Source organism: Chrysochloris asiatica, unplaced genomic scaffold (genome assembly GCF_000296735.1).
Source record: "Chrysochloris asiatica unplaced genomic scaffold, ChrAsi1.0 scaffold00009, whole genome shotgun sequence".
In the NCBI taxonomy this organism is placed as follows: Eukaryota; Metazoa; Chordata; class Mammalia; order Afrosoricida; family Chrysochloridae; genus Chrysochloris; species Chrysochloris asiatica.
The window spans coordinates 18,879,116-18,906,472 of NW_006408527.1; the positions used below are offsets into that span (position 1 = coordinate 18,879,116).

Below are 27,357 nucleotides of genomic sequence, written 5' to 3' on the forward strand. Positions count from 1 at the left end.
TGCCAGTACTGCACAGCCTGTGCCAAGGGCTGGGAGGCAAGGTCTCTAAGCTGACCTCTTGGAACAACTGGATCTCTATGCTTCAGGATAGGATGTGTGTGGGTGTAAAGTCCGCCCTCAACTCTGCCCACGCCCCTCCCCGCCCTCCACCAGCGGTGATAGAGGCCCCAGCTGGGATCCGCTTTAGATGCAAAGGAGCAAGCCCTCCCCAAGGGGTCGGACGGGGGCGGCGCCTATCTAGTCCCCACCCCCGGCGTCACCACCATTCCCGGGGGGAGGGGGGAGCGTCCCGTCCCCCATCCCCGCCCCGCTCCCCAGGTAGCCGAGGCTCCCGCAGCCAATACTTCCAGCTGGCGTTCCCCGGCGACCCGTGGGCCGCTGCGGGGAAGGAAGGGGCGTTCCTGCGGCCCCCGTCCGGCGCCCCGCCACAAGTGATGTCACAATCCGGGCGGTCCCCGCATTCCCGAGCCGGCTTCGGGTGGCCGGCTGCGCGCCGGCGACAGAAGTAGGCAGCTCGCTCCGGAGTCCTGGACTTCCCCTGGCCCCGCCTCTACCACGCCCACTCCCAAGCCTCCGGCCCCCCCGCCGGGGCTAGCGCTCGACGGCGGCTCCGAGGGGGCGGGGCGCTGGCATGGCTGGTCCCCCTTCTGCTCCTCTGCCGTGCTCGCCCTTTTACCTGAGGAGGCAGACGTCTTGCCCGCAGTGCTCATGGGGCATGGAGGAGAAGGCGGTGGCCAGTGTGGGCTGCCGGGAGCCGCCGGGTCCCCCAAGGACCGTCTCCGTCCCGTGCTTCAACATATCCGTGGACCAGGACGACATTCTCCCTGGCTCCCTGCGCCTCATCCACGAGCTGCGGCCACACTGGAAGCCCGAGCAAGTTCGGACCAAGGTACTGAGAGCGACCGCGGGGCCGGAGGCTGGGGATGCCATGGACGTCTGTCCGTGCATCCTTCCAGGTGACTGGCCCACGAGTGCCTAGCCCCTGGGCGGGAGAGGTTTGGAACGGTAGTTGATGTGCACGTTTGTTTCGCCATCTCCTTTGGCTCCTCAGCAAACCTAGGCTCACACCTCCATGACCTCGTCACTCACAGTCGCCTTCTCATGGGACTCGGGCTGCTGGAAGGCCACCTGTCCAGTGGCAGCATGCTACGCGTGCGGGCCCCACCCCCTGTCCCTGCTTGCTGGTGCCCCTCGAAGCCTAGAAGCGCGTATTTCGCTAGCTCTGAAACCTGAGAAGGCAGTAACTTTTGAGGAACCCCGACTAAGACACATTGTGCTGCCCCATCTCCATCCCTGGGAGGGGGGCGGGGGGAGCGGCTAGGTCTCCCGGCTCCAAATTGCCCCAGTATGTGAGCCATCCTGTGTAATGAATTCCTGGTAGCACTGAGCCCCCGTGCAGGGTGAAGCTTTCCTCAGCGTTCCAGGCGCACACTGAGCAGCCCCCACATCGGGCTGCTCCCCCACCGCCTGCTGGGGGAGTCCTCTGGGACACAGATGTGGCAGAGCCTCTCACTGAGGAGCTCCAGGCTGCCTCCCTGCTGACTTGCATCGTCTGAAAAACCTTCACCTGCCCACCCACCCTGACCCACTCTAGGGGCTGCTTGTGAAGGAAGGCGCTCTGAGTGGGAGTGTTAATTCATTTAGTGCTTGCAGCTTGTGTTGCAGAGTGGTTAAGAGTGGGAAAAGTCAAGATTTGGGAGAGATTCCGCACCTGGTGTGGAGCCTGACAGACCCCTGGGGGTGGGTGGGTTGTATTTGCAAAATAAAAGGCCCAATTTGGTATTAAGACTGCCAAGGCCTTAGGTTAATTCCAGCACTGATCTACCACACCATCCGCTAGTTTCTACTCCTCCCTAGGTCTTAGTTTCCCCATCTAGAATTGGTTCAGATATCCTATATGGTCCCTGCCAGCTCAACTGAGCCCTATAAATTCCATGGTTCCTTTCTTGTCACCATCCCCCCCCCCAAAAAAAAAAAAAAAAAAAGCCTGTTCTCCCAGCCTATGCTTCCTGTCTCTTCTGGTATAGAACTCTAAGAAATCCTAAGCACCTCTGGTCCCCCAAACCTAGAGGTGGGTGCCAGGTACCTGCTTCTTACCTCTGCCACTGGATGGGGCAAGAGGTACAGCTAAGCGTCCTCTACCTGGCAGACAGTGAGAGGCAGCTGGGTTGGATTGTACTTTGTCCTGGTCTGTTTCTCTGCCATATTCTGGTCCCTGGGGGTTTCTTTCAGGATTGGGGAGTGGAGAGGGAGGGTACACATCTACCAAGCAAGTTGTTGTTGTTGTTAAGTGCCGTCGAGTCGGTTCCGACCCATAGCGACCCTGTACAGGGTTTCTGAGGGTGTAAATCCTTATGGGAGTAGAAAGCCTCATCTTTCTCCCGCAGAGCGGTTGGTAGTTTCGAACCGCTGACCTTAAGGTTCGCAGCCCGATTCGTAACCACTACGCTACCAGAGCTCCTCAAATCTTACATTTCCAAATTAGCGACAAACCAGGAGCCCTGATGACATAGTGGTTAAACACTGCTGCTAATTGAAAGGTCAGCAGTTCAAACCCACCAGCTGCTCTGTAGGAGAAAGATATACTAGTTTGCTTTTGTAAAGGTTTTCAAATCCCTGTGAAGCTACTCTGTCCTATAGGGTCTCTGTGAGTTGGGCTTGACGCCCGTGGTAATGTGTTTGCTTTCATTGGTTTAGGGACAGACCCTGCAGAAGAAAATGTGCTTGGACTGAGTCCAAGCAGTGTTTTTTGTTTTTGTTTTTTCTTGAACTCTATAGTTTACCTAAGAGTTGGGAACAAGCTAGAGCATTAGGAACAGAACTGAGCTCTTCATTAAATGGGAGAACTGAAAGACTGGAGAGTCTGTGTGTTTGGGGGTTCTGTATGGTGTGCTGGAGCTGGGGCAATGGGGTGAGACCAGAGACACTCTGCCCCCATCCATACACTGCCCTCTCCCATACCAGCGCTTCACTGATGGCATGACCAACAAGCTGGTGGCCTGCTACGTGAAGGAGGACATGCGGGACTGTGTGCTGGTCCGGGTGTACGGGGAACGGACAGAGTTGCTGGTGGACCGGGAGAATGAGGTCAGGAACTTCCAGCTGCTGCAAGAACACGGCTGTGCCCCGAAACTCTACTGCACCTTCCAGAATGGGTTGTGCTACGAGTATATGCCGGGCATGGCCTTGGGGCCAGAACACATTGGGCAGCCTCGGCTCTTCAGGTGAGAGGGGTACCCAGAGTACTAGTCCTTCCCACTGTCCCTCGGACCTGGGGCTGTCAAATAATTGGCCAGCTTCCTTAATGCAGAATGGACCCACAGTTGAGAGTCTTCAGATCTGTAAACTCCGTGATATTTCATGAAAAAAAAGGTATGTTTCTGTGCTTTCCTCTACATTTTGGTGACTACAAGGCCAAAAAGTCCTGTGGGTTAATGCCCCAGACTGTAAAGCCGTTTGAACTGCAAAGCCGGAAACCCTATACAGGGTCACTATGGGTAGGAATCAACTTGATGGCATTTAACAACAACTATAAGGCCAAAGGCCTTAGGCTTCCAGGTTTGACCTGGAAACATCTCAGAACCTTGGAAATGAAATCTGAGCCAAATCTCCAGAGCTCTCAGGGTTCCCTGCCCCTCTCCTTCAGCCAAGAACTCTGGGATGCAAGGAGTTTGAGCCCTGTCCAGGGACATGCCATCGCTCCTCCCACTCCTTTTCCTGGTGTAAGCTCCTTCTGGGATCCCTGACAAGGTGGGAGCCCAGGTTTGGGGAGTTGTCTATACTTCCTTCCAGAGGCTCCCAGAAACCCATGTTAATGTTGTTCCTCTTGATGTTGTTCCCACTAAGTGCCTGGGTATGTAGAGCACAGGAACTGGACAGAGCCAGCAAGCCCCATGGGTACTGCTGTGAGGCTTGGGACAGGGGGAACAAAAAAAGAACTTCTAATACACTCTCCTCTGATGTTGGGTAAAGCCTTCCTTCCTTCCTCCAATGCCAGGCCCCACAGGTTGTGGTCAGGCCTGGGCCTGCTAAAGCTTACCCCTAGCAGCAGCGACAGCAACGCTAGGGTCTACTTAGAACCCTGGGGATCTGTCCTGACTCGATAGGAAGGAGACACCTGTAAGCTGAAGAGACAAAAAGCATACATGGGGTGGGGTCAGACCAAGTTCCTAGGAAGCTTAAATGTTTTGTGCTCAACCATTAACCTAAAGGTTAGCACAGTAGGAGAAAGACTTGGTGGTCTGCTCACCTAAAGGCTGCTGTTGTTGTCATTTCTGCCCATAGCAACCCTGTATAGGGTTTCCTAGGAGCGGCTGCTGAGCTTGAACTACCGACCTTGCAGTTCAAACAGATTAAGATTACAACCAAGAAAATCCTCTAGAACGGTTCTCCTGGACAAACTACATGGGGTCTGCTTGAATCAGAGTCCACATGACAGCAATGGCTTTTGGGCTTTTTTTAGGGTATAAACCAAAAAGAAGCTCTGGTAATATAGTGGTTAGGAGTCTGGCTGCTAACCTCAAGGTCAGCAGTTCAAAACTATCAGCCATCCCGCAAGAGAAAGATGAGGCTTTCTGCTCCCGTAAAGATTACAGCCTTGGAAATCCTATACAGGATCACTATGAATCGAAATCGACTCCACAGCACACCACCACCACCACCACCATTTGCAAATCTGTCCCTGTTCTCTACTCCCCATGCCTTATCCTCCTTAGACTTGAAGGAAAGGAAGCTGAGAGGTCGCCCCTCAGGCTGGTGGTTTTGTTGTTGTTACACACTACTAGAGCTCCTTCCTCAGGCTGGTAGACCCCCTGGATATTCATGTGACCTGTAAGTTTTAAGGGGGAGGAGGCTCTACAAGCCTGTGACAAGGACAGCTCAGGCTCCGTTTTAGTGGCTCCAAAAAACCATGATGTGAGGTCAAAGAAGGGGGATGGTGTCCTTGCCCTGGTTTCATCATACTCCTCCTAGCTCTTGTCAAACAAATACCAAACCCAACTGCCACGGAGTCAGTTCTGACTCATAGCAAGCCCATACAGGGTTTCCGAGACTCTAAATCTTTACAGGAACAAAAAGTCTCATCTTTCTCCCTGGGAACAGCTGGTGGGTTTGAACTGCTGACCTTGTAGTTAACAGTCCAGTGCTTGTCCTACAGCACCACCAGCTACCCTCAGTCCTGGACAAATAAGCTCAAATATTGGCAGGTCCTCCTCACTACTCCCAGTCTCCCTGCACCTCTCAAATTCTGATAGTCACGCATTCTCTCTTGGAAAGGACTGTCATCTGTCACCATCAGAAAGATTGAAAATGGATTTGGGGTCCATAACAAGAACTGTGCCTTTGGGATCCACATAGTTAGGTAGGCCCTTCCTTGATGAGTTTGCCAGATTGACAACCAGCTCTGGGGTGAGGGTGGATCACTGAAGTCAAGGATGGAGGAGAAGGCCTGGAGAACCACCTTCTACAGGGTCTCCTGAACCCCACCCCCAACCTCTGTCTGCCTGCAGAGGCGTTGCTGCAGAAAATGCTGAGTGTTGAGGTTACTTTCATTGCTATTCCAGACAACAGCCCTATTGATATTCAAGAAAATGCTCTGTTCATGCTCTGCTCGAATCTTCCTTTGGGAAGGGAAGGCCTGGGTTGCAGGTCTGTTTCGCTGCCTTAAGTAAACGCTGGCTGCTTCCTCCTGCCCTGGGCCTGTGGCCTCTGAAAACACAGCCTTTTTCTCTCACCCATTTTCTGACTCACACACCCCTTGCTCCTTCCACCTTTTAAGGGGTGAGGGCCTTGGGGACTTCGGGAGGAGCTTGGAAAGGTCCTGTTACTCTTATCCCCCTTCTCTGGGCCTGGCAAGGGGAGGGGGTAACACTGGAATCACTCAGTAACAAGGTTTCAAACAGCCAGTGCCTTTGTTGTCTTTCCCAGTGATTATTATTCGAGCAACAGGCAGAGGCAAAGGAGGCTTGAATGTTGGAGGCTTGGCAGACTGGTGGGGGTGGGGCTCAAGTAGGGAGGACTGGCCAAGGACTGGGTGAACTCAGCTGGGACATTGGGTCTTGGATGATGGGGTCCCTTATCATGGGCCTCCTCTGATCTGTCAGGCCTCTGCCCACCCCCACCTCCTTTCCAACAGCCTTCCCCAGGGATGCTTGCTTCTCTCCCTATCGCCCCCTCCTTCTCTCCCGGGACCTTGGATAATGTCCACAGGAGAACTTGAAAATAGAACGCTGGTTTGTTTTGTGTCCTTGGCACCCAGCACCCAGCATCGACTCCCTGCAGCCGAGGAAGCTGGCTACCCTGTCTCCCTCCCCACCTTGGCCAGCCTGATAAGAGGCGGGCATCTCTTCCCTGCCTAGCATCACCACCCCCTGATCCCTGGGTGGGAGGTGCCCTACCTTTACCTGCCTCCCCACCAGAGGACAGGTCAGAGTTCAGGGGGAGGAGAAGGACTGCCCCCAATCCTCAGGTGCCCCCTGTTCCCAGGGGTTGCTGTGATTGCACAACTTTGGGCGTGGGCCAGGTCATTGACCAGTGACTGACAACCCACTGCTTTGCTCTTCTCCCTAGAGCAACCCCAGCTCTGCTTCCACAAAGGGAGCTGCTGAGCTAAAGGTCTGATTCCAACTTCATTCCTTCTCCTGAGATGTGCTTTCTGCAGAACATGCGGGCCCTAGAAGACTAGTCCTAGTCCCATCATAGTTCTCCGGTGGGTCCTCCAGCAGACCCTTAAGGGCCTCTTTCTAGTTAGGAGGGACTCAGCTGGGGTGGGCATGGCCCAGCACTGAAACTTGGCTCTTCCTGTTTCTGCCTTAGGTTAATCGCCTTAGAAATGGCAAAGATCCACACCATCCATGCCAACGGCACCCTGCCTAAACCCACCCTCTGGCACAAGATGTATGACTATTTCACCCTTGTGAAGAACGAGATCAATCCCAGGTACAGAGATCCGGGAGGGCCCAACACTGCCACTGGCCTTACTGACTTAATCTAATTTCCTTCTCAATTCTTTAAAGGAACCTGGTGGTGCTGTGGGTTAGTCATTGGACTGCTACCCTCAAATTTGACAGTTCAAACCCACAGAGTGCTCCAAGGGAGAAAGATGAGTCTGTCTGCTCCCGTAAAGATTTAGTCCCGGAACCCCTGTTTGGGCTGCCTTGAGTCAGAATCACCTTGATGGCAGTGGGTCTGGTTTTTGGGTTTCTGTGTTCTTTTGATTCTGATATTTAAACAGAGCTGGGCCAGTTGACTAAATGCCAGAAATTTAGATCAGCTTTTCATACGTATGTGTTTATTTGTCCTTGGGTTCTGATCATGGCAGGGCTAAGGTCAGGGACTGATTCTTCCCAGTTTACTAGAAGGTGTACTGCGGCTCAGAGAATATAGTATTTGGCTATACTATACATTAGACTATTTGGCTAATGGCCCAGAAGAAGGACTTGTGTTTCCCAGCTGCAGACTCTTTTTACCTGACCCGGGCTGTTTCTTTCTAACCTGAGCTGTTTCTTCCTGACCTGTCATGCGAACAAAGAGAAGGGTAGGGCCCTCTGAGAATGGGGTGCGGCTGAGTTCAGAGTCAGTCAGAAAAATTCAACCCATCAGCCAGAAAGTCCTTGGGACATCAGGTTTGCTTTTGCTTGCCTTGACTGCCCTTGTCCCACATGCCTCTGTTCACTGCTTTATTCAGCCCAGGACTTTGAATCTGTTTTTCCTAGTTCAGTCAAGGCCGATGGAGCGAAACTGAAATGAACCTGAGTTTATAAAATGTGGGTGAACCAGAACAATAACTAGAAGGGTAAAATTCTTGGTCAAAGCCCTGTTAGAAACTTAATCTACCTCTTAGAAAACAAGGTTAGTGTGCACAGTGCATAGCAGTCAAACCTCTGGATTGGCAGAGTTGGAAACAGTGGTGTCCCACTCAAGGAGGGCAGCCGACTCTACGTCTTTGAATGTGTGTCATTCTCCACAGCCCAGGCAGTGATCAGTCTCCCACGGCAGGCTCCCTGAAGGTCCTCACTATGCCTTTTCCAAGTTTCCGTCCCAGAGATTCAACCTGTAACTTTTCCAGTTCTACTTACTGGTCCACTTCACCCAAATTTTTGAAATTTAGATCTGTTCCAATATCACTTCATTGATTATGACTGAACTAAGACTATCCGGTACAAGGGCCTGCTTCAGACTGACAACTTGCTGTTTCCTTCACTGCTCTTTCTAGGAAAAGAAGCATTCCACCTATCCTGACATTGCCTTTTCCCAGATAAGATGGGATTCCCTGGCCTTCCCTTAAGCTCCCTGGCCGACACCCTGAGAGAGCCTTGCTAGCCTTCAAATGCCTAGCTCCCCAACATGTCCTTGTCCTTGAATGCTGACAAAAGGATGAGGGTACCCTTTACCCCTTCTTTAAAAAAAAAAAAAAAAAAAATGGCAGTGGTGACTCCATAGTTTCTCCATTTTCTCCCTGAGGACATTGAGCATCCAAATGTTCACAAGACTAGAGAAGACGTTTGTGGGTAGGACATCTCTTTCCCTTTTCAGAGTGGATAAAAATGATCTCTGCTCCTGTTGTTGCATTGGGCACATTTGCTGCAGAGGATCTCTTTGAAGTGTTAAAAAGCACAGATGTCACTTTGAGGACTAAGGTGCACCTGACCCAAACCAAGGTATTTTCAATTACTTCATATACATGCGAAAACTGGGCAATGAATAAGGAAGACCAAACAGAATTGATGTTTTTGAATTACGGTGTTGGTGAAGAATTTTGAATGTACTGTGGAATTCAACAAACAAATGGAACGGACAAATCTGTCTTCGAAGAGGTAACAGCCAGAATGTTCCTTGAAAGCAAGTATGATAAGACTTTGTTTCATGTACTTTTTATGCTATCAGGAGGGACCAGTCCCTGGAGAGGAACAACATGCTTGGTAAAGTAGAGAATCAGCAAGATAGAGGAAGACCCTCAATGAGCTCCAACATGGCAGTGATTACAAGGGTGGTACAGGACTGGCTAGTGTTTCTTTCTGTTGTACATAGAGTTGCTATGAGCTGGAACCAACCTAACAACAACATTCCTATTATGAGTGTATCTCTGTCATACATGCACACGAGTACACACACATACACATGACTTTACCTGAATGCTCCTACTTCATTGATTATCGAGCACTCCTTTGGGATTGTTTGTCCATGATGGCCCAAGCCTGCCCTCTCTCTGACTGAGTTCAGACCTTCACGTCAAGTGTTACCTCTGGGACTAGGACTGCCTTTCCCTGGAGGACTTCGCTAGCACATGAAGTACAGGATCCTATTGTGTCAGAACCAACAAGGTCCTCCGATCACCCAACCTGACCCCTTCTTTTGACAAATCGAAAAACCTGAGGCCCACAGAGGGGGTGGTGCTTGCCCAAGATCAGTGCTAATCATTGGCAGCTCAAGGACGAGAGGTCAGGCCTCCTGGTGCGCAGGTGAGCTCCTTCATTCTCTAGCTGCTCTTCCTGGCTGCACGTCGCTGGGTAACCTTGGGAGAGGGGGTTGTCCTAGGAAAAGAGCTAACCAACTTGTTGTGCTCTTGTCACACCTTTGACCTTGGGCAAATCATGTTGCTTCACCTCTTTGAGCCTGCCCTAAACTTGCATAATCTGCCCTTACCTGGGGTAATGATGAGCAATTATAGACTAAGATTAAGTACCCTGCCTAACACCCCTGATTTATGAAGCGATCTTCATTTCACAAACATGGATCAGTTGGTATTTTAAATGACAAAAAGCATGAATATGACATTGCCCCTGCCCTCTTGCAGTTTACCAACCATCTGGGTAACTAGGCCCGTGCGCAACTGCACACCGAAGGCAGGGCATGTAGTTTCTACTTGAGCTGGGAAAACAGGGAAATTCATCTTGGCAGAAGTGGCATGGCCAGAGATGAGCTGGAGGCCACTCCAGGTAGGAGCAGAGGTTTGCTGAGGAATGATGAGTTGATGAGGTTGGCTGGAGCAGATCTTCCATAGGGACTGGATAGGGTCTTGTTGTAATTGAAAGAGCAAAATCTAGGACTTGGACTATGGCACTCTGAATATCAGATTCCTCTGGGATGTTTGCTAAGTGCTCATTCCCAGGCCCTACCCTGGAGACTAATCAGAAGTAGGTCTTACATTAGGCTCCAGGATCCCGCATTTTAACATAATCTGGGATTCTGAGGCCGGCTGTCAAAAGACCACGTCTGGAGCAACATGGCCTTAGATAGCTTCATCAGCAGAACAGAGACACAGCCAGGGTTGGAGATGGAAACTGGGCATGGAGATGACAAGGGTGGCTAGGAGAATGAGAGACTGATAAACACTTGGTACTTGGAGAGGAGATACTGGTTGGTTGGTGTGAGGGCAAAGGTGATGAGTCTGTAAGCTGGGACATTTAGAAAATCCACTGTGAGGAGAAGGTTCTTTTCCTCTGTCCAGACTTGGAGGGTCTCTAAGAACTGAGGGGAAAACTTGCCACTCACAGCCTCTGCATTGGAGAGACCCCAAGACAGGCATTCCTGGGGTGACCTCTGCCCTTCCTGTCTGATATACATTGTTTCTGAAGGATAGTTGGAGGAGGAGCAGTTTTGCCCATGGTGTGAATGCTTCTATGTTGCACTATGGTTACCAGCAATCCCCAGATTACAAAGGAGTTCCGGGCCTACATCAGTCTTTAAATTAGATTTGTATGTATATTGAAACAGGTCTTTGTGTATATAACATGTTAGTCAAATGTCTTAATATATAGCTAAGATAATATGTACATAATAAAAAGGTCCCCTATATGAGGGAGTTTCAGAAAGTTTGTGGAAAAATGTCATTATCTTTTGATTCAAATTTCCACACACTTTTTGAAGCCCCCTCATATAGTGTACCTTTCTATGCGTTAAAAAAACAACAACAACGAAATACTTCAGATACCCTAAAACATCTTTAACATAATTTGTTGTTAAGTGCTGTTGAGTTAGTTCTGACTCATAGTCACCCTGTGTACGGTTTTGAAGGAGTAGCTGCTGAGTTTGAACTGCCAACCTTATGATTAGCAGTCCAATGCTTATCCAACAGTGCCACACCATGACTCTTTAACATAATAATAAAGTAATAATTGGAGTGTTATAAAGTAGTTACTATTTGTTAGTATGAACCATTTTATGTACCTCAAATTTAAAAAAAAAATTTTTTTTATTGTGAACTGAGTGATAGTTTATATGGGAGAACATTGGCTTTACACCATCGTTTCATTGCAATGATTACAATCTCCTCTGTGCATCATCACTCAACAGTATTTGCTTCCATTCCCTCTGCTTTACTTTTCTTTTTGGGGGTGGGGAAACACTCAGGAATATATAATAATTTAAACAACCACAGGTCACATTCTGCAAGCCTGCCTCCTGGCCACCAGCACTCAGTCCCTCTCTTTCCATGAATCTAGAGTCCTCAGCTGCTCCCTCTCTCTGTGTCGCCATCTCTGCCTCCCTTTCTGGTGTCGCTGCTTCTCTGGATAAGGTCCCACATTTTGCATGTGCTATTCTCCCTTGGTGGTCCTAAGGTCCACTGTTCCTGGACTGTAAGATTAACTGCTTTTTGTTACAAAACTTCTACCTTTACAGTTGTGACGGTCGCAATTAGTTGTGATAACAATTGCTCATTATGTACCTCGAATTTTTAACCTAATAGGCTTTGGGGGGGGGGTTGTACATTACTGTAACCCTGGGACTACCTGTGCTGTCTGCCAACCTCTCAGCCTTGGGGGAGTCTAACAGTGTCAGGTCTGAAGGTAGTGAAGCTAGCAGTGTTTTAAATGCTCAGGGGAGGAAGCCCTGTGGACTCTTCCCACACTAACCATCTGCATGGCCTTGGGGTGGGGTAAGGTGGGGTCAGATGGAGGTAGAGAACTGGATAGCTGGCATCTTGGAAGTGAAAGACATGTTTTTGGCAAGGATCTAGGCGAACTAAAGGAAGCGTCCTAATTTTTATCTTTTGATGGTCTCAATCCAAGAAAAAGAAAACCCTTGAAAAGGTAACATTTAAAGCCAAGCCAAGATGGAAATGTGGCTGCTGCAGACGTGTCCCCACTGAGCATGGCTAAAGGTGGCCTCTCCTCTGGGACTCCCTGGACTCAGGAGGCTTTGCAAAACCTGTGAGGGGTACTGGGGTCTTCAGGGAGACTCAGCTTGAGTTCAAACCCTCTAATGATCCAGTTGTGCAAGACAAAGCCAGAGACTGAGAGGAAACCTCTTCTCTCCTCTGAGCCTCAGTTTCCCCAGAGTTGGGCCAGCTGATCTAAGATCCTCTTCAGCATTGACCTTCTTCTTGTGACTTTAGGACATGGGCTTAAAACTGGAAGGAAGCTTTCCTGTGCTTCCGCTACTAGGCAGGGATGTTGGGATGACTCAGTAATGATGGATCCCCATGTTCTGATTCTGGTTTGAGGTGAAGGGTGAGTGGTCTGTCCTATAGGTAGGTCTCATGACCTCTTGTTGCCCTGGATGAAGAAGCACAAGCAGGAGACACATGAATGGAAATAAAATCCAGGCCACCTCCCCTCCACCCATTGGTGGTTCTGGGTTCTTAAAGACTGTGCTGTTTGGTTTTTTCAATGTACACAAGCCTATGTGCGTACCTAGGCCAAAGTTCAGAGCATCCAAGCACTGTGTACCTCACCAAACTTTCACCTGGCCTTTGATAACCTCACTGATTGCCTGGGCCATTCGTTCCTCAACAAATAGTCCTCTCAGCACAAATGCCTGCTGTATGCCAGGGGGTACGGGTGGGGCAATAGGAGAGCAGCATCCATGCACCTCTGTTCCTGTTCTCAAATCATCCACACCACATATGGTCTAGTGGGGTCTAGGATGAGTAGACAGACATACACTCATAGTTCAATGTGAAAGGTATAAGAACCGGGGCAGCAGAGCAGGTCCTCTTAGATGGAAAAGCCCTAAATAATCTCTCAGAGTGCCTTGATAATGCAGATGGTTAATGTGCCTGGCTGCTGATTAAGAGATTAGAGGTTTAGGTCTAGCCAGAGACACCTCAAAAGAAAGGGCTTGCAGATCTACAACGGTGAGTCAAAAATGATCTGCATTATTATTATATTAAAGCCGTTGCCTGCACTGTCTTAGCAGCACTTTCCATTCAGGGTTACTGCTGTGCAGTGGTGAACATGTTATGTCAGTTCATGTGTAACTGCCATGCGAGAAAAAATGGCTGCCCCACTTACTTGTGATTTGCATGAAAGAAGAGCAGCACGTAGTGAGATGGTTTTTGTGGTTTGAAGGTGTGCCTCATATTTATCAAAGAATTTGTGCACACTATGGAGAAAATGTTTTGTCATAAAGTGTGCATGAAAGGCTAGAGATGTTCAAGGAAGGTCCACAAGTGTCAGTCATATAGAAGGAGCTGGACACCCATCCACGTCCATTACTGATGACAATACTGTGAGTGTGCCTGGGATATGATTCTGTCAAATAGATGGATGACAGTGAATTATGTGGCAAATCATTAGCAAATCAGCCACAGCTCTGCCTATGAAATAGACTGCAACAGATGGGTTTCGAGTTTGTGCAAGATGGGCACCAAAATAACTTACAGAAGAGCATAAACAGAAGTAAGTGTTTGGACATCAGCAAACAAAATTTGGACCAATACCCAAAGGAAAGTGTTGTTTTTTGTTGTTATGTGCCGTGGAGTCGGTTCTGACTCATAGTGACCCTGTACAGGGATTCTGAGGTTGTAAATCTTTACGGGAGCAGAAAGCCTCATCTTTCTCCCGCAGAACAGCTGGTAGTTTCGAACTGCTAACCTTGCGGTTCACAGCCCAATTCATAACCACTATGTTACCAGAGCTCCTTCAAAGGATGGTAGCAGTTTCTTTTTAAAAAAAAAAAAAAAAAAGCCATTACTCAGGAGATTGTTATTGAAAGAAAGAGCTGCAGAAAAAAAGTGGACTGGCTGTTTGTCAAGCAAACTGTTGGCTTTGGAGCCATCAAGGAAAGAAAGGTCAGTCCATCAGGGAAAACCCACTTCTAGGACTGAACCTCAAAGGGAACCCATGAGAAGTATACAGTATGCTTGCTGGTGAGCACCTGGGTCAGTTTGTGAGTGGAACTGGGTGAAATGCAGCAATAAAGACAGGCTTAGTTTAGTCATGTTCCATTGGTACCAGTTGACCTTGAGATGAGAGGGAGAAGAGAAAGGACTAGCTGGTCTGAAGTTTAGAAAGATGAGGGCTAGGCTGAGAGTGAAGTAGCCAGCTGGTCTGAAATACAGGGAGGTGTGTGTGAACTCCCAAACTTACAGCTAGTACCCCTTTGCCCAAACTTGGATGGTTACTTGACCAGAACTTGAACCAAGGGAGATAAAGATGTCTGATACTGAGAACAAGTGCAGTTGGCTACAATTTGGTGTGCTAGACTTTTGCCTGAGTGCAGTGACTCAAAATTCAAAGGATTCTTCATATCAAGAAATAACCTTGTTTCCTCAGTGTACTGGATTGATGGGGATAAGAAATTTAGACATTGGCTATCAAAGGCATGAAGTGGCTGGTTTACAAGTGTTCATGAGTGTGCTTAGTTGCAGAATATGGGGGGCAGGGAGACATAGAGAGCAGAATGGATAAGGAAACAAGATCCTTCAGTATTCTATCTACAAGAGACATATCAAAAAGATGGAGACAGCCTAAATGCCCACCAACAGAAGAATGGCCAAACAAACTTTGGTATATACATACAGTAGAATAATACAAAATTTGAAGAATAATGATGAATCTGTGAAACATCTTACAACATGGCTGAACCTGGAGGACATTATGCTGAGTGAAATTAGTCACAAAAGGACAAATATTGTAGGAGACCAATGTTGTAAAAAAAAAAAGTTAAAAAAGGTTTTCTTGATAAAAGAATCTATCTATGATGGTTATGGGTTAGGGAGGGCAACTTATTCCTTGACTAAGTTAACAGGGACATGTTAACAGGGGTGATGGGGCAGGCAATAAACAAGAGAAAAGATGAAGGTAACAGGAGACAGGCAGGAATGCAATAGATAGAGTGAATAAAGGTAAAATACTGTTAACTGTTGGTACGTGGAGGGGATTGCAACCATGTAATGAAGCAAAGTATATGATTTGTTGAATGTAAAACTGGTATTCTGCTCTATTAATCTTACCAAGTTCACAAAATTTTAAAAAAATATATATCACTGGTGATGAGACATGGATTCATCACTATGAGCCTGACAGTAAACTGGCAGAGTATGGAAGGGGGGAAACATCCTCAATCACTGACCAAGAAAAATTTCAAAAGTCAACTGTCAGCTGGAAAACTGATGTTTATAGAGGTTTCTGGGATTTTCAAGGGCCAGTATTGGAACACTATCAGGAAAAAGGTTCAACAGTCAACAGCGCCTGTTACAGTAAGATACTCATTGAAGAGCTGAAGCCTAAATTTTGGAATAAACACAGAGGACTGCTATCCAAGAACTTTGTGATCTTGCATGAGAATGCATGTCCACACACCTCTGCCCACACTTGACACTTTGCAAAAAGTTCATTTGGGGTGTTAAAGCATCCTTGCTCCATTGGACTTTCACCTGTTTGGTTCTCTGAAAGCAGCCCTTCAAGGGTGAAGATTCACCTTTGATGAAGAAGTAAAGACAGAGGTGCATTTGTGACTCGCAGGTCAGTCAAAAACATTTTTAAATAAGGGAATATGAAAACTTGTTGACAGATGGACAAAGTGTATTGAAAAGGAGATTGTGTTGGAAAATGATGTATTTGTGTTTTCCAAAAGTTGATTCAAATAAATTCTACATCCAGAGTGTGGATAATTTTGGACTCACACTTGCACTTTAGAAAAATTGGCCATTATAGAATGCAGTTCTCTGAGACACGTGGTGTTTCCATTAGTCAGAATCAATGTTGTAGCATCTAGTTTGTTTAAAAACAGGCAACAAAACACACCACTTTAACAGTTTCTACCTGTACAATTCAGTGACAGTGGTTACATTCTTCAAGTTTTGCCACGTTTCTCAACAATCTTTTCTAAACTGTTTCACCATCATCAACACAAATTCACTGACCTCTTATCTAACTTTTCAGATTGCTTTGTTGATTTGATCACATATGCTGTTGTTGTTAAGTACCATTGAGTCTATTCCAACTCATAGCGACCCTGTATAGGGTGTCTGAGGAGCAGCTGGTAGGTTTGAACTGCTGACCTTGTGGTTCACAGTCCAGTGCTGATCCTACAATGCCACAGCAGGAATCCTTGATCATATATAGGTAATTATTTAAAGGAGTATAATACTTATTGCCAAAATTCTCTTCTAAGTAGGCTAAGCTATTATTTGGTTATAAAATAACTTTAGGGCAGAGTTGGGGAACATATAGTCCTGCCAAGGCAACCACAGTTCCAGCCACCACATTAGGAGGAATCAATTAAATATTTAACCAAATGTGGTGGTGGTTATTTGCTATGGAGTCGGTTCTAACTCATAGAGATCCGGTATAGGGTTTCTGAGGCTGTAAATCTTTACAGGAGTAGAAAGCCTCATCGAACTGCTGACCTTGAGGTTAGCACCTCAACTGGTAACCACGATGCTACCAGAGCTCCTTTGACCAAATACAGCAGGCTAATGTTTAAGTTAATAATTGTGTATGGCCTGCGAGTCATGTTATAAATATTCAGATGGCCCTTGGCAGAAAAAAGGTTCCCCACCCCTGCTTTCAGAGATCATTTCAGTTCAAGGTTTAAAGATTTTCTAAGAGTAATCATAGTTTTGGGGGTCAGTTGACCTCAGTGGCTCCAGAAAATTGAGATTTTGTAAGAATTTTACATTCTGTTCCTCATTTCCCACCTTTTGATCAGAATGGTTTGATAGTAACATCCCTTAATTTTGTAGGAATGAGTCCAAGAAGTGATTTGCTTTCTTATTTCTTACATGGGCCTGTCTATGAGATGAGAGGTAGATCAGATCATCTTTCCAGTCCCTTTCCCCTCTGTCTTTTTCAACTGCTAGAGTGTGAAGACCATTCAGGGTTATCTCTGCTCCTGGAGAGAACTTATCATGGGCCAGCCCCTCCCCAGGACACTGCATTCCTCTCCTGGAGTTGCTCTAGGAAGAAAGTCTGGGTTTAGAGTTATCCCTTCCCCTAGGAAGTTGCCTAGTGTCTTAAGAAAAGTCTAGTTTGCACTGTGTTCCCCCTCCTTTCCCTACCCCCTGACACGTGGCCTGTCAGTTAGAGACAGTGAGTTTGGACACTTACTCTCTCCTCCTCTTCCCTGCCCCACCTGCTTGGTGAGGAATGCCATGTGATCAGTGACATTGATGCCCAGGTTTCAAGAAGGTATAAGAACACAGCGCCTTAGTGCTGCTATTCAGAGGCCAAAGGTAAGGGTCTGAAGTCCGCCATTTATCCAAGGACCCTCTGCAGAAAAGGCACCCTGATGGCACAAGGGTTAAGTGCTAGCTGCTAACTGGAAGGTTGGTGGTTCAAACCCACCCAGTGACTCTGTAGGAGGGAAAGCCTGGCCATCTGCTTCCGTAGCAGGTACAGCCTAGGAGCCGCTCTGGGGCTGCTGTGAGTCAGAATCCACTTCACAGCTCCCAACATCAACCTGTGCAGTAAGCGGCAGTGATGAAACGAGAGCCCTGGGCTCCTAAAGCCAAGCCCTCCCTCTCCCAGCTGCCTTTCTTGCCCCTGTCCAGCCTTTCTGCAGATGTCCCTAAGGTAGAGGTGTTGGAGCAGGAGCTGGCCTGGCTGAATGAGCACCTGTCCCAGTTGGACTCCCCTGTGGTGTTTTGTCACAATGACCTGCTCTGCAAGAATATCATCTATGACAGCACCAAAGGTATGGCTTCTCTGGCAACAAAGCTTGGGCTGATTGGTCATATGGCACCGGGGTCCTGCTCTGCAGGCCAACTCATGGACTAGCAAAAAGAGACCTAGTTTAGGGCTTAAGCTAATTTAGATCATAAAGGAGAGATGGGGAAATGGATGCAGAAATTCCCACTTAGACAGATCTTTGTCTCAGTTCAAATACGTGATCTGTGGAGATGCTCAATGTTAGGACACCCAAGTCATTCCTCCTAAGAATTCCTTGGACCTCCAAGGCCTTCCTAGAGAGAACCTCTCTGGATTTTCAGTGAGGGCTTTACCCTTAGGGAATACATAGCTTTATGTCCGATCCCCAGCCATATTGAGAACAGATGTCTTTAGATAGGAAAAATCAGCTGTGTGAGGGGGCCACTGCAGCGGGCCAGGGTAGATGAGCAGATGGACAGATGGGAAGAAGCAGCTTAGAAGTTGCTGAAGAGAAGGTTGGATTTGACTAGGGAACTGGAGAGACCAGCAGGAGTCAGTTCAGTGGGTGCATTCCAGAAATTTGGGGGAAGCTTGACCAGGCCCTGTTTCTAGATCTCCCGGGACCCACCCTCATTACTTCTCATCTACCTCTTAGGTCATGTACGGTTCATTGACTATGAATATGCCGGCTACAACTACCAAGCGTATGACATTGGCAACCATTTCAATGAGTTTGCAGGTGAGACCTCTGTGCTGTATGGCCAGGCCCAGGGAGCGGGGTCTGCACTTGGTGAACTCAACAATCCCTGTCCTTGGAAGCATCCCAGCCTGCTTTCAGAGAGCACCATGTCTCCTGGGGAGGCAGGACCAGATCTCTGTTAGCCCAGGTGGCAGTTTGGTATGAATTGGGTAAATGCTCTCTCTGGAGGATCCCTGAGGATAGTTGGCTTGTCAGTTGAGTTAGAAAAAGATCCTCTTCATCTGGGTAGTCACAGCCCAGGCCAGCTGTACCAGCACAGCACAGGATAACTTCAGCCCTTGCTCACCCTATGAACAGGACAACCTGCACACTTGGGCATAAGGGCCCTGTGTGCAGAGTGAGAGTCCTTGGGATAGAACTGGATAAAAGTATGTACTTAGATTCACTGAGTTCAAATCTTACTTTCGCTGCTTGTGGCTGACTTTGGGCTGGTGACGTATCGTTTCTCTGCCTCAGTAAAATGAGATGATAAAAGTCCCTACCTCCATCATAGTGTTGATGTGCAATGAGTTACACACACACGTGTGCTCACTTAGAGCAGTGCCTGGTACATACTATCATTAAGTGTTTGCTGCTGTTGTTATTAGGCAGGGACACCTTCCTAGAGCAGAAATGGAAGAAGGTAGATAATGGAGAGTTTCCTAGGTTAGGCAATTGTTCTGTCAAGACATATGGTTTGTACAAATGACCCATTTGTAAGGTAAACAGAGCAGGTTTTACCAGCTTGAGAGCTTAGATGCTAAAAAGAACTACATGGGACGGAGAACACAATTCAGAGATGGAGCTGGGGACTGAGGCTGGGGAGGCTTCCCCAGCTGGTATTGCAGGGTGTCGGCATGTTGTGGCCAGCCGCTGTGGCTTAGGATAGGTGAGGCCTGCCCATACCAATTGGCAAGTCATTGCTTCTTCCAGCCTCAGCCACTAAGCCTCACCATCGAGGCCAGGCTCGACCTTTCCGGAACTCCAGGCAACCAGGTCTGTTGAGCACTGATTATACTTGATGGTGTGACTCTCTGAGACAGCCACCAGCTGTGCCTGGGAACCCCGAGAGATGTCAGTGCCTCAGCTGGGCAGAGCAGCTGAACTGTGGGGTGGGGCATGGAGCAGAGACTGGCACCAGCAGGGCACTAGGCTGGCTGAGTACTCAGCTGCCAGGCCCTCTGGCTTTTCCAGAAGGGACCATTCTTTAGCACTTAAGCCCTAAGCCATCACACAGAGCAAAGTCCAGCTGGAATTTCTCCCAAAAGGACAGATTGCATCCTGCTCCCAAGTGGAGAATAAAGGAGGAAGTAGTAGCTAGCATGGGGGTAAAGAGGAGGACAAGAGAGGAGGGGTGAAGCCGGGCCAAGGGGCCTCCTGGGTTCTTGGGAGCAAGGGAGATGCTGGACTAGGAGTTGGGAGATGAGAACTCCTACCCTGATGCCACTTCCAACTAGCCGTATGGCCTTGGCCACATCCCTTCTCTCTGGGCCCTAGTTTCTGTGTCCACATAAGGCGGCCATACCTTTGGGCCTCAGGAAACTGAGTGTGCTTCTCAGGACGATGAGGAGTGCTTGGGGGAAGGACGTGAATGAAGGTAAGAAGAGTGAGGGAAGAGGCTCAGCTCTGCCCCTGTCTGCAGTAGACCACTTCTGTTTTTAGCTCTTCTTAAAGCCAGAGTCTCTCCCACCCTGCTCAGGTGTTGTTGTTAAGGGCCATTGAGTCAGTTCTGACCCATAGGACCCTGTATAGGATTTTCAAGGAGCAGCTGATGAACTTGAGCCACTGACCTTGCGGTACAACCGACTTTGCAGTCCAGCTTAATGCGCTCTGTGCCCAGATGTTAGGTCCTAAAATGGCAGATCTAGAAGGAATCCGAGCCAAAGATCCAGGGGTGCCAAGCCTGGCCAATGTTAGAGTCATCTGGAGAACTAGGGGACTAGGAGCGCTGGTGCCACTGGGGGTTAAAGCATTGGGCTGCTAACTGGAAGGTCTGTGGTTCAAATCCATCAGCTGCTCCTTGGGAGAAAAATGAGGCTGACTGCTTCTATAAAGAGTTATAGCCTTGGAAACCCCATGGGACAGTTCTACTCTACCATGTAGGATAACTGTATATGGAATCAACTAAATAGCAACGGGTTTGGTTTTTTGGTTTGTAGTGCCTGGGAACGTGTATATTTACTAAGTTCTCTAGATGATGTTTTAAGTAGCCAGCTCAACACTGATCCAAACAGCACTGTTTTGAGACCCACAGGTCAAGTCTTGCCCCTTCATGTGATAAATGAAGTCATTTAGATCAATAGGAAGAAAGGGACGGTCATCCCTGCGCAGTGCAAATAGTGAACCGAATAATTGGCAATTTGAGCCTACCCAGAAGCACCTTGGAAGAAGGGTTTAGCAAACTGCTTTCAGAACTCAGCCACTGAAAACCCTGCAGAGCTCAGTTCTCCTCTGACACACATGGGGTCCACCAGGAGTTGGAATCCACTTGACAGCAACTGGTTTGTTTCAGTAATAAAGGACTTGTCCGGGTTCAACCTGTCCAATAACATCAGGCCTGAAACTACTAGGACTCCTGATTTTGAATTTTAGCCAAGTACCTCCTGCTAGCCATGGTCTGCACAGGGTATGGGAGGGTGTGTGTGTGTGTGTCCAGTAGTGCTGGTCCAGACTGTCCTTCTGCCCTAGAGGGGAGTGGGGGGGGGTGGTCTCTGTCACTCTCGGATCTCAACTGTTTGCCTCTCTGTTCCGTCAACCCCACTGAGGCTCTTATGCCCTGGATGGGTACAGACCCCTCTACACAGCAGAGACTGCCTCCCTGGGCACAGCCCGCAGTGGGGGATGCAGGTCAAAGGAGGTGGAGACTTTGAACTGGAGGAGACCCTGAGGAGGACCACCTCTGTCTGGCCTGCCTCCCCATCAGGTGTGAATGAAGTTGACTACTGCCGGTACCCAGCGCCAGAGACCCAACTGCAGTGGCTGCACTACTACCTGCAGGCACAGAAGGGGATGGCTGTGACCCCCAGGGAGGTGGAGAAGCTCTACGTGCAAGTCAATAAGTTTGCCCTGGTGAGTGAGTGCTTGTGACTCGGGCCAGCACGGGAAGAAGGAGCCAGGAGGAAGGGCTGTGACCCTCTGCCTTGTGGAAGGGAGGAGGCACAGGCCAGGTCCAGGAACACCTATCATGCTGCTCTGAGTTCCTGACCTCGAGGTGAGAGGTGGTTGTTGTTGTTGTTAGGTGCCATCGAGTCAGTACCGACTCATAGGGACCAACATACTCATAGGGACTGAAACACTCATAGGGACCAAAGCACAATAGAACAAAACACTGCCCGATTCTCGGCCAACCTCACCGTTGTTGCCACGCTTGAGCCCATTGATGCTGCCACTCTGTCAGTGCATCTTACTGGGAGTCTTCATCTTTTTCTCTGACCCTCCACCTTACCAAACATGATATCCTTCTCCAGCGACTGGTCCCTCCTGACAATATGTCCAAAGTATGAGAGACGAAGTTTGGCCATCCTTGCCTCTGAGGACCACTATGGCTGCACTTCTTCCAACACAGATCTTTTGGTTCTTTTGGCAGCCCGTGGCACTTTTAAGTATTCTCCTCCAACATCATAACTCAAAAGTATCAGTTCTTCTGCTGGGAATTCATCTTAGCTGTCCCTTTAGCACTAAGAGGTCCTGTTACCTTCCCTGGCGCCCCAAGTTAACAAGTTTCTTGTTAGGCCAGGTTGTTCGTTCTCCTGTCTAAGCTGCAGTTATATGACCCTCCTTTTGTTTGAGCCTTCAGCCTAGCTCTAGACTGTCAGCGGCAAATCCTTCTCTCTTTTTTTTTTTTTATCCTTTTTTGTGTTTTCTGTCATAGTAGTGTTGAGAGATTTATCTTCTGGCTCACTAGATCTGGCTTCTATCTCTTCAATTCTACTCCTTTGCCCTTTCAGTGTATTGTCCATTTCTGATATTCTATTATTAATTGTTTGGACCTCTTTCTGTAGGTTTTGAATTGTTTCCAATGCTATATTTATCTCATTTGATTGTTCCTGTAGCGCTTTCCTGACTTCTTCCTTATTTTTCTCAACTCCATTATATAGTGTTTTGATACATTTTATAATCAATTTTCTGAATTCCTTCTCCGGCATTTCCAAAGCCTGCCCATCTTCCAGTATGGAGTGTAGGTCTACTTCCAGCTCATTTGTCTCGGTCACTTTATCTCGTTTCTGGACATGTGCAGATATGGTCATCTGCTTCTGTTTTAGGGGCATATTCAGGGGTTATCTGTGGCCTTAATACTTAGATGGGTGTGTATTTTGGTATTTTGTATGCTTTCTGATTGTCTCCAGATAGATATGATCAGGAAATGGGCTTCCCATTTCACTCTTCTTCTTAAGAAATATCGAGATCACTGTTGGTTGTTTTGACGTAACTTAGGATTTAATTTTGGCCTATTTCCTTTTTTGTGTGCCTGTCCTGTTCCACAATCCCCGTTCAGGCCTTTTTTCTAGTTATTAACAGTTCAGGTCCAGCTGTGGCCGTCTGGTTTTAAGTGGAAACTGTCTCTTTAAATTTTGAGGAGATCTGTGCACATGCGTAGTAGAACCCTCTGAGGGTGGGGCTGGGGTGTCCACTAGCTCAGGCACCCCTATAGTCACCCGAATGGAGGTGCGCAGACAGCAAGGGACCAATGAACAGATACCCAAAGAAAATAATGTCCACACCTTTATCTCCTTGGTTCTGTCAAGTATCTGTGGCTGCTCTGATCCTTCCCCAACTTGGTCTCAGCCAAGATGGCGGCTCCTGGAGCAGCTGAGCGTCTTGAATTAGAAAGCGATGGAGTTCTTACTTCTGCTACAAATTCCCCTAGCTGTAAGCCTTCCAACCTTCTAAATATTCCTTTCATATGTGGTTCAGAGCTCTGGAACCATCCCCTGAGCCTGCTTGGTCCTGTATTCTGTGTTGTGGCTGACAGAGCTCCTTACCGCACTTCCACCTGATCCGCCATCTTGTTGGTTTCTCCACAGCAAAGCCTTCTTTTGAACTGCCGTCTATGAGACTTTCCCAGCAGGCCCTTCCTGTTCTGATGGCTCTACTGTCAGGTCCTAGTTGTGAGTGCTGTTAAAGCACATGGCTCAGGCCAAGTCTCTACTGGTGTCCGCCCAGGGAATTGCTAGCTAATCTTATTACTGCCAGCCATGCATAAGAAGTCAGCTGTCCTGAAATGTCACAACATAGAATAGAGCTAATTGTTAGAATCTTTACTTAGCTGTGATTTTGATTGACTGTTCATCTTCCTCATGATTCTACATCAGGCTCTTCCTTTTTAAGTGCTCCACCCTACCTTCCTCTGCGTGATTTTTTTTAGTGCTCAGTTCTACTTGCTAAATGATCCATGGTGGTGGTGATTATGTGCCGTGGACTCAGTTCCGACTCACAGTGACCCTGCATAGGGTTTCCGAGGCTGTAAATCTTTACGGGAGCAGAAACCTCATCTTTCTTCTGCATAACAGCTGGTAGTTTCGAACTGCTGACATTTGCAGTTCACAGCTTGATTCGTAACCACTACACTACCAGAGCTCCGCCCCTTTTTAATTCATGAAAAGACAAAGATTATGGGCTGTCAAGCTGACTGTGATTTGTGGTAATCCCAGGTGTGTCAAAGGAGAGCTGTGCTCCACAGGGTGATTGGCACGCCTTTTTTCTGAGTTACCTCTAGGTAGACTCAAACCTCCAACATCTCTATTCACTGCCAAGCATAGTAACCATTTGTACCACCAAGGGCCTCTGCAACTTGCTGATTAACCCATTTGCCCTTTTAAGTCATGAAACAGGAAAGCAGAGGGAAGTGCTTTGTAACCAACCAGTCCCCTGAGTGTGCAGGAGCTTGGAGTGATCTGGGAGAGGAATGCTGTCACTATTGTTTGCTCAGGGGCAGTGGAGAACTGCATCTCTGAGTGACCAGAGTCCTTGAGGGCACTTCTGGCTACTGTAAAAGTGGAGCCAGTACTTAGTCAAGGCCTAGTTTGGACCTGGTCCCTGGTAGAAGAGCGAGAAAGAGGTGGAGGACAGTGTATGAGGTCTTCCTACATACCAGACCTGATGATACCTGATGATCTGGCAGGTTAGTGGCCATCCACCCACCTTCTATTGAAGTCTCCCTACCCCTCTGCTGACCACAGACCTGAGTCTGCTCTAGGGAGCCATCTTGCCCTACAGACCTTGGCCTGGAGACCCAGGACACTCCCTGATAGAGTCTCAATTCTGCTCAGACTGAGGGACAAGCTGAAAGCTCTCAAAGCACCAGGATGCTGCAACCTCAGTCTCCTGCCAGAAGGCAGTCACCTCAGTCTCAGCTTGCCTTTTCCCAGTGGGAGTGGAGCCCCCAAATACTGTTCAGTAGCTTGGCTTCAGGAATATCCTCATGCTGTGCTGGGGAAACCCTACCAGGTGACTGCCAGTTTCCCAACTCCGTCCCTCTGGCTGTATGGAGTCCTTGATGGGCACAGGGAGATGGCCACGCTGACCCTGTGTGGTCTAATTGCAGGCCTCTCACTTCTTCTGGGCACTCTGGGCCCTCATCCAGAACCAGTACTCTACCATCGACTTCGATTTCCTCAGGTGAGTCCAGGGGCAAGTGGTGTGTCTGGGAAGGGGCACTCTCCCCTAAGCCTGGGGTGAGGGAACTAAAATAATCCAAATGGAATGCCCAGAGTCCATGCCTCTGCTCTGTTGATCCACTCCACTCCAGCCCCACTGTTAGCGGGGGCTTGCTGCCCCTGAGGAGTCCTGGAGATGCAGGTGAGCCAAAGGCACCCCTTTGGAGTGAAAGCAGGGCCGACTCCTCCCCTCCTCTGTCTCCTGCTTAGTAGGATATTCCACTATTCCATATCACACCCCACTCCCAACTCCACTGCCTTGCCCACTCTCCTGCCACTTGCCCTCGAGCCTGGCAGCGAAGGTTCCAGAAAGCAGAGGTGACTTACTGAAGTCACTTGGGTGGCTTCATGGTTGCTGTTCTGTGTCCCTGCACAGATTTTCAGACCCAGTTACTCCTTCATTGGCTTCTAGGGATCATACCTGTACTGTGTTTGGAGTTGGTAGCTCCTGGGGATCGAGAACTTTGGGGCCCACGTCATGCAAGGTGCCTGCATTGCTAAGGACTGAAAATCACCCCTTTCCTCCATCCTGGTCCGGTGTCCTTTCCTGTCCCCTCTCTACTAACCCTCAGCTGAAAGGGACTTGCTGCTGCCTTGGCACCAAAATTTTCAGTCAAGTCTAAAGGACACAGTTGGTTCTTATAGGGGCACTGGGGCTGAGGGCCTGCTAGTTCTCAGGGTTCTAGAAAATTGAGTTGCCACTTTTTTTCCATTGTCCTGGGCCAGTGTTGACCCCCCCAGGCTACCTCACCTCAGTGAACAATATTCCTCATGACATGAATATCCTCAGCTGGGCACCGCCCACCTTCCGCCACAGCCTTCCCTTCTCACACCCAGCTTCCTTCCCTGTCTTCCGGTAGGTATGCAGTGATCCGATTCAACCAGTACTTCAAGGTGAAACCTCAAGTGTTGGCCTTGGAGATGCCAAAGTGACCAGCTTCCCCCACCTGACCCGTACCCGTCTGCCTGACCAGATCTATTCTCCAGGGTTTGATTCTGCTCTGGGGGCCATACTTACTCTTGGACAGGGTGGGAGAGGGGACAGATGGGTGTCCAGAGAATACTGTCCCCGGCTATCAGCTCCCTCAACGAATACCACTCTAAACCTCATTGTCCTGTTTAGAGGGGCTGATAGGACCTGACTCTGGGGACTCCCTTCATCTACCCAACCTTGTGGGGGAAGTGCTGCAGACAGACAGGCCACCAGCACCAGGGACTGGACCATAGCATATCCCTAGCCCCAAACAGTTTTGGATGAAGGGAAGGTGAGAGAGGGCTTCTATTCTACCTCCAGTGCCCAAGCCTCCAGCCCACCCGGCCCCATATGAGAGGTGCTGCACCCCAAACTAGCATCATGCCAACTCTGACAGATGGATGTACACAACTCAAGGGGGTTTAAAATTGGGCACGATGGCTCCTCCAGCAGCCGTCTTACCTGACGCCTCACTTTCTCCAAGCCAGATCCCATCAAATGACCTGTTCCCCACCCTCAGCCTGAGGAAGTGCCCTCCCCTCTGTTCCTTCTGCAGCCTGGTGGGAGGGGGAGAGAGAGTGAAGAGGTCTTTGGCTTGGCTGGAGGGGTTGTTGCTAAGGGTAGAGTGACCAGAACAGGAGTCTCCAGGCCCCTCTCCTTCCCAGACCATCACTGACAAGGGTCTGCCTCCCTAGCTGTAACTTTTCTCCTGAAGTTGACCCCACATTTGCCTGTTGGGAATGACTAGTGGGATGTCCAGGGGCTGGGCCCAGGGACCCCCAGGCCCCAGGATGGTGAAGGTGCTCGTTTTGACACTGACATGCCTCCACACCCTTCCTGCCTCACTGCAACTCCTGGGCCCTCTGGCCTCTAGCCTAGAAAGGTATTCATTTGTAAATGATCACGGATTTCTGCATTAAAATGACCATTTCTGGAATTGCTCTTGGAGCAGGATCGGGTGGACTCATTTGACTATGTATGGGGGTAGGGTGGGCAGGGAGTGATCTCCCACAGTGGGGTGTGCTGCTCCCCCTGCTGTGGGATAATGCATTGAACCAACCTCAAGGTTGGCAGGTCAAACTCATAAGCAGCTCCTCAGAAACCCTACACAGGGCGCTATGGGTCAGAACCGACTGGAGAGCACTTAACAACAGGCAGTGCTGGTGTTTTCAAACC

General features: G+C 48.7%; 1 protein-coding gene across 2 annotated transcripts; it reads left to right on the forward strand.

Annotated features, from left to right (window-relative positions):
* The first annotated feature begins 300 nt into the window (after positions 1-300).
* On the forward strand, positions 301-26,403 carry ETNK2 (ethanolamine kinase 2). 2 transcript variants are annotated; one of them, XM_006834103.1, is made up of 8 exons: positions 301-889; positions 2,965-3,224; positions 6,814-6,936; positions 17,717-17,859; positions 18,469-18,552; positions 21,476-21,621; positions 25,097-25,170; positions 26,069-26,141. In XM_006834103.1, the coding sequence occupies exons 1-8, from the start codon at positions 632-634 to the stop codon at positions 26,139-26,141; spliced, it is 1,161 nt and encodes a 386-aa protein (XP_006834166.1). In that variant the 5' UTR covers positions 301-631. The 2 variants fall into 2 exon arrangements, with proteins under 2 accessions (XP_006834166.1, XP_006834167.1); XM_006834104.1 differs by lacking the exon at positions 6,814-6,936 and having other exon boundaries at positions 708-889; positions 26,069-26,403.
* The last annotated feature ends 954 nt before the right edge of the window (positions 26,404-27,357 follow it).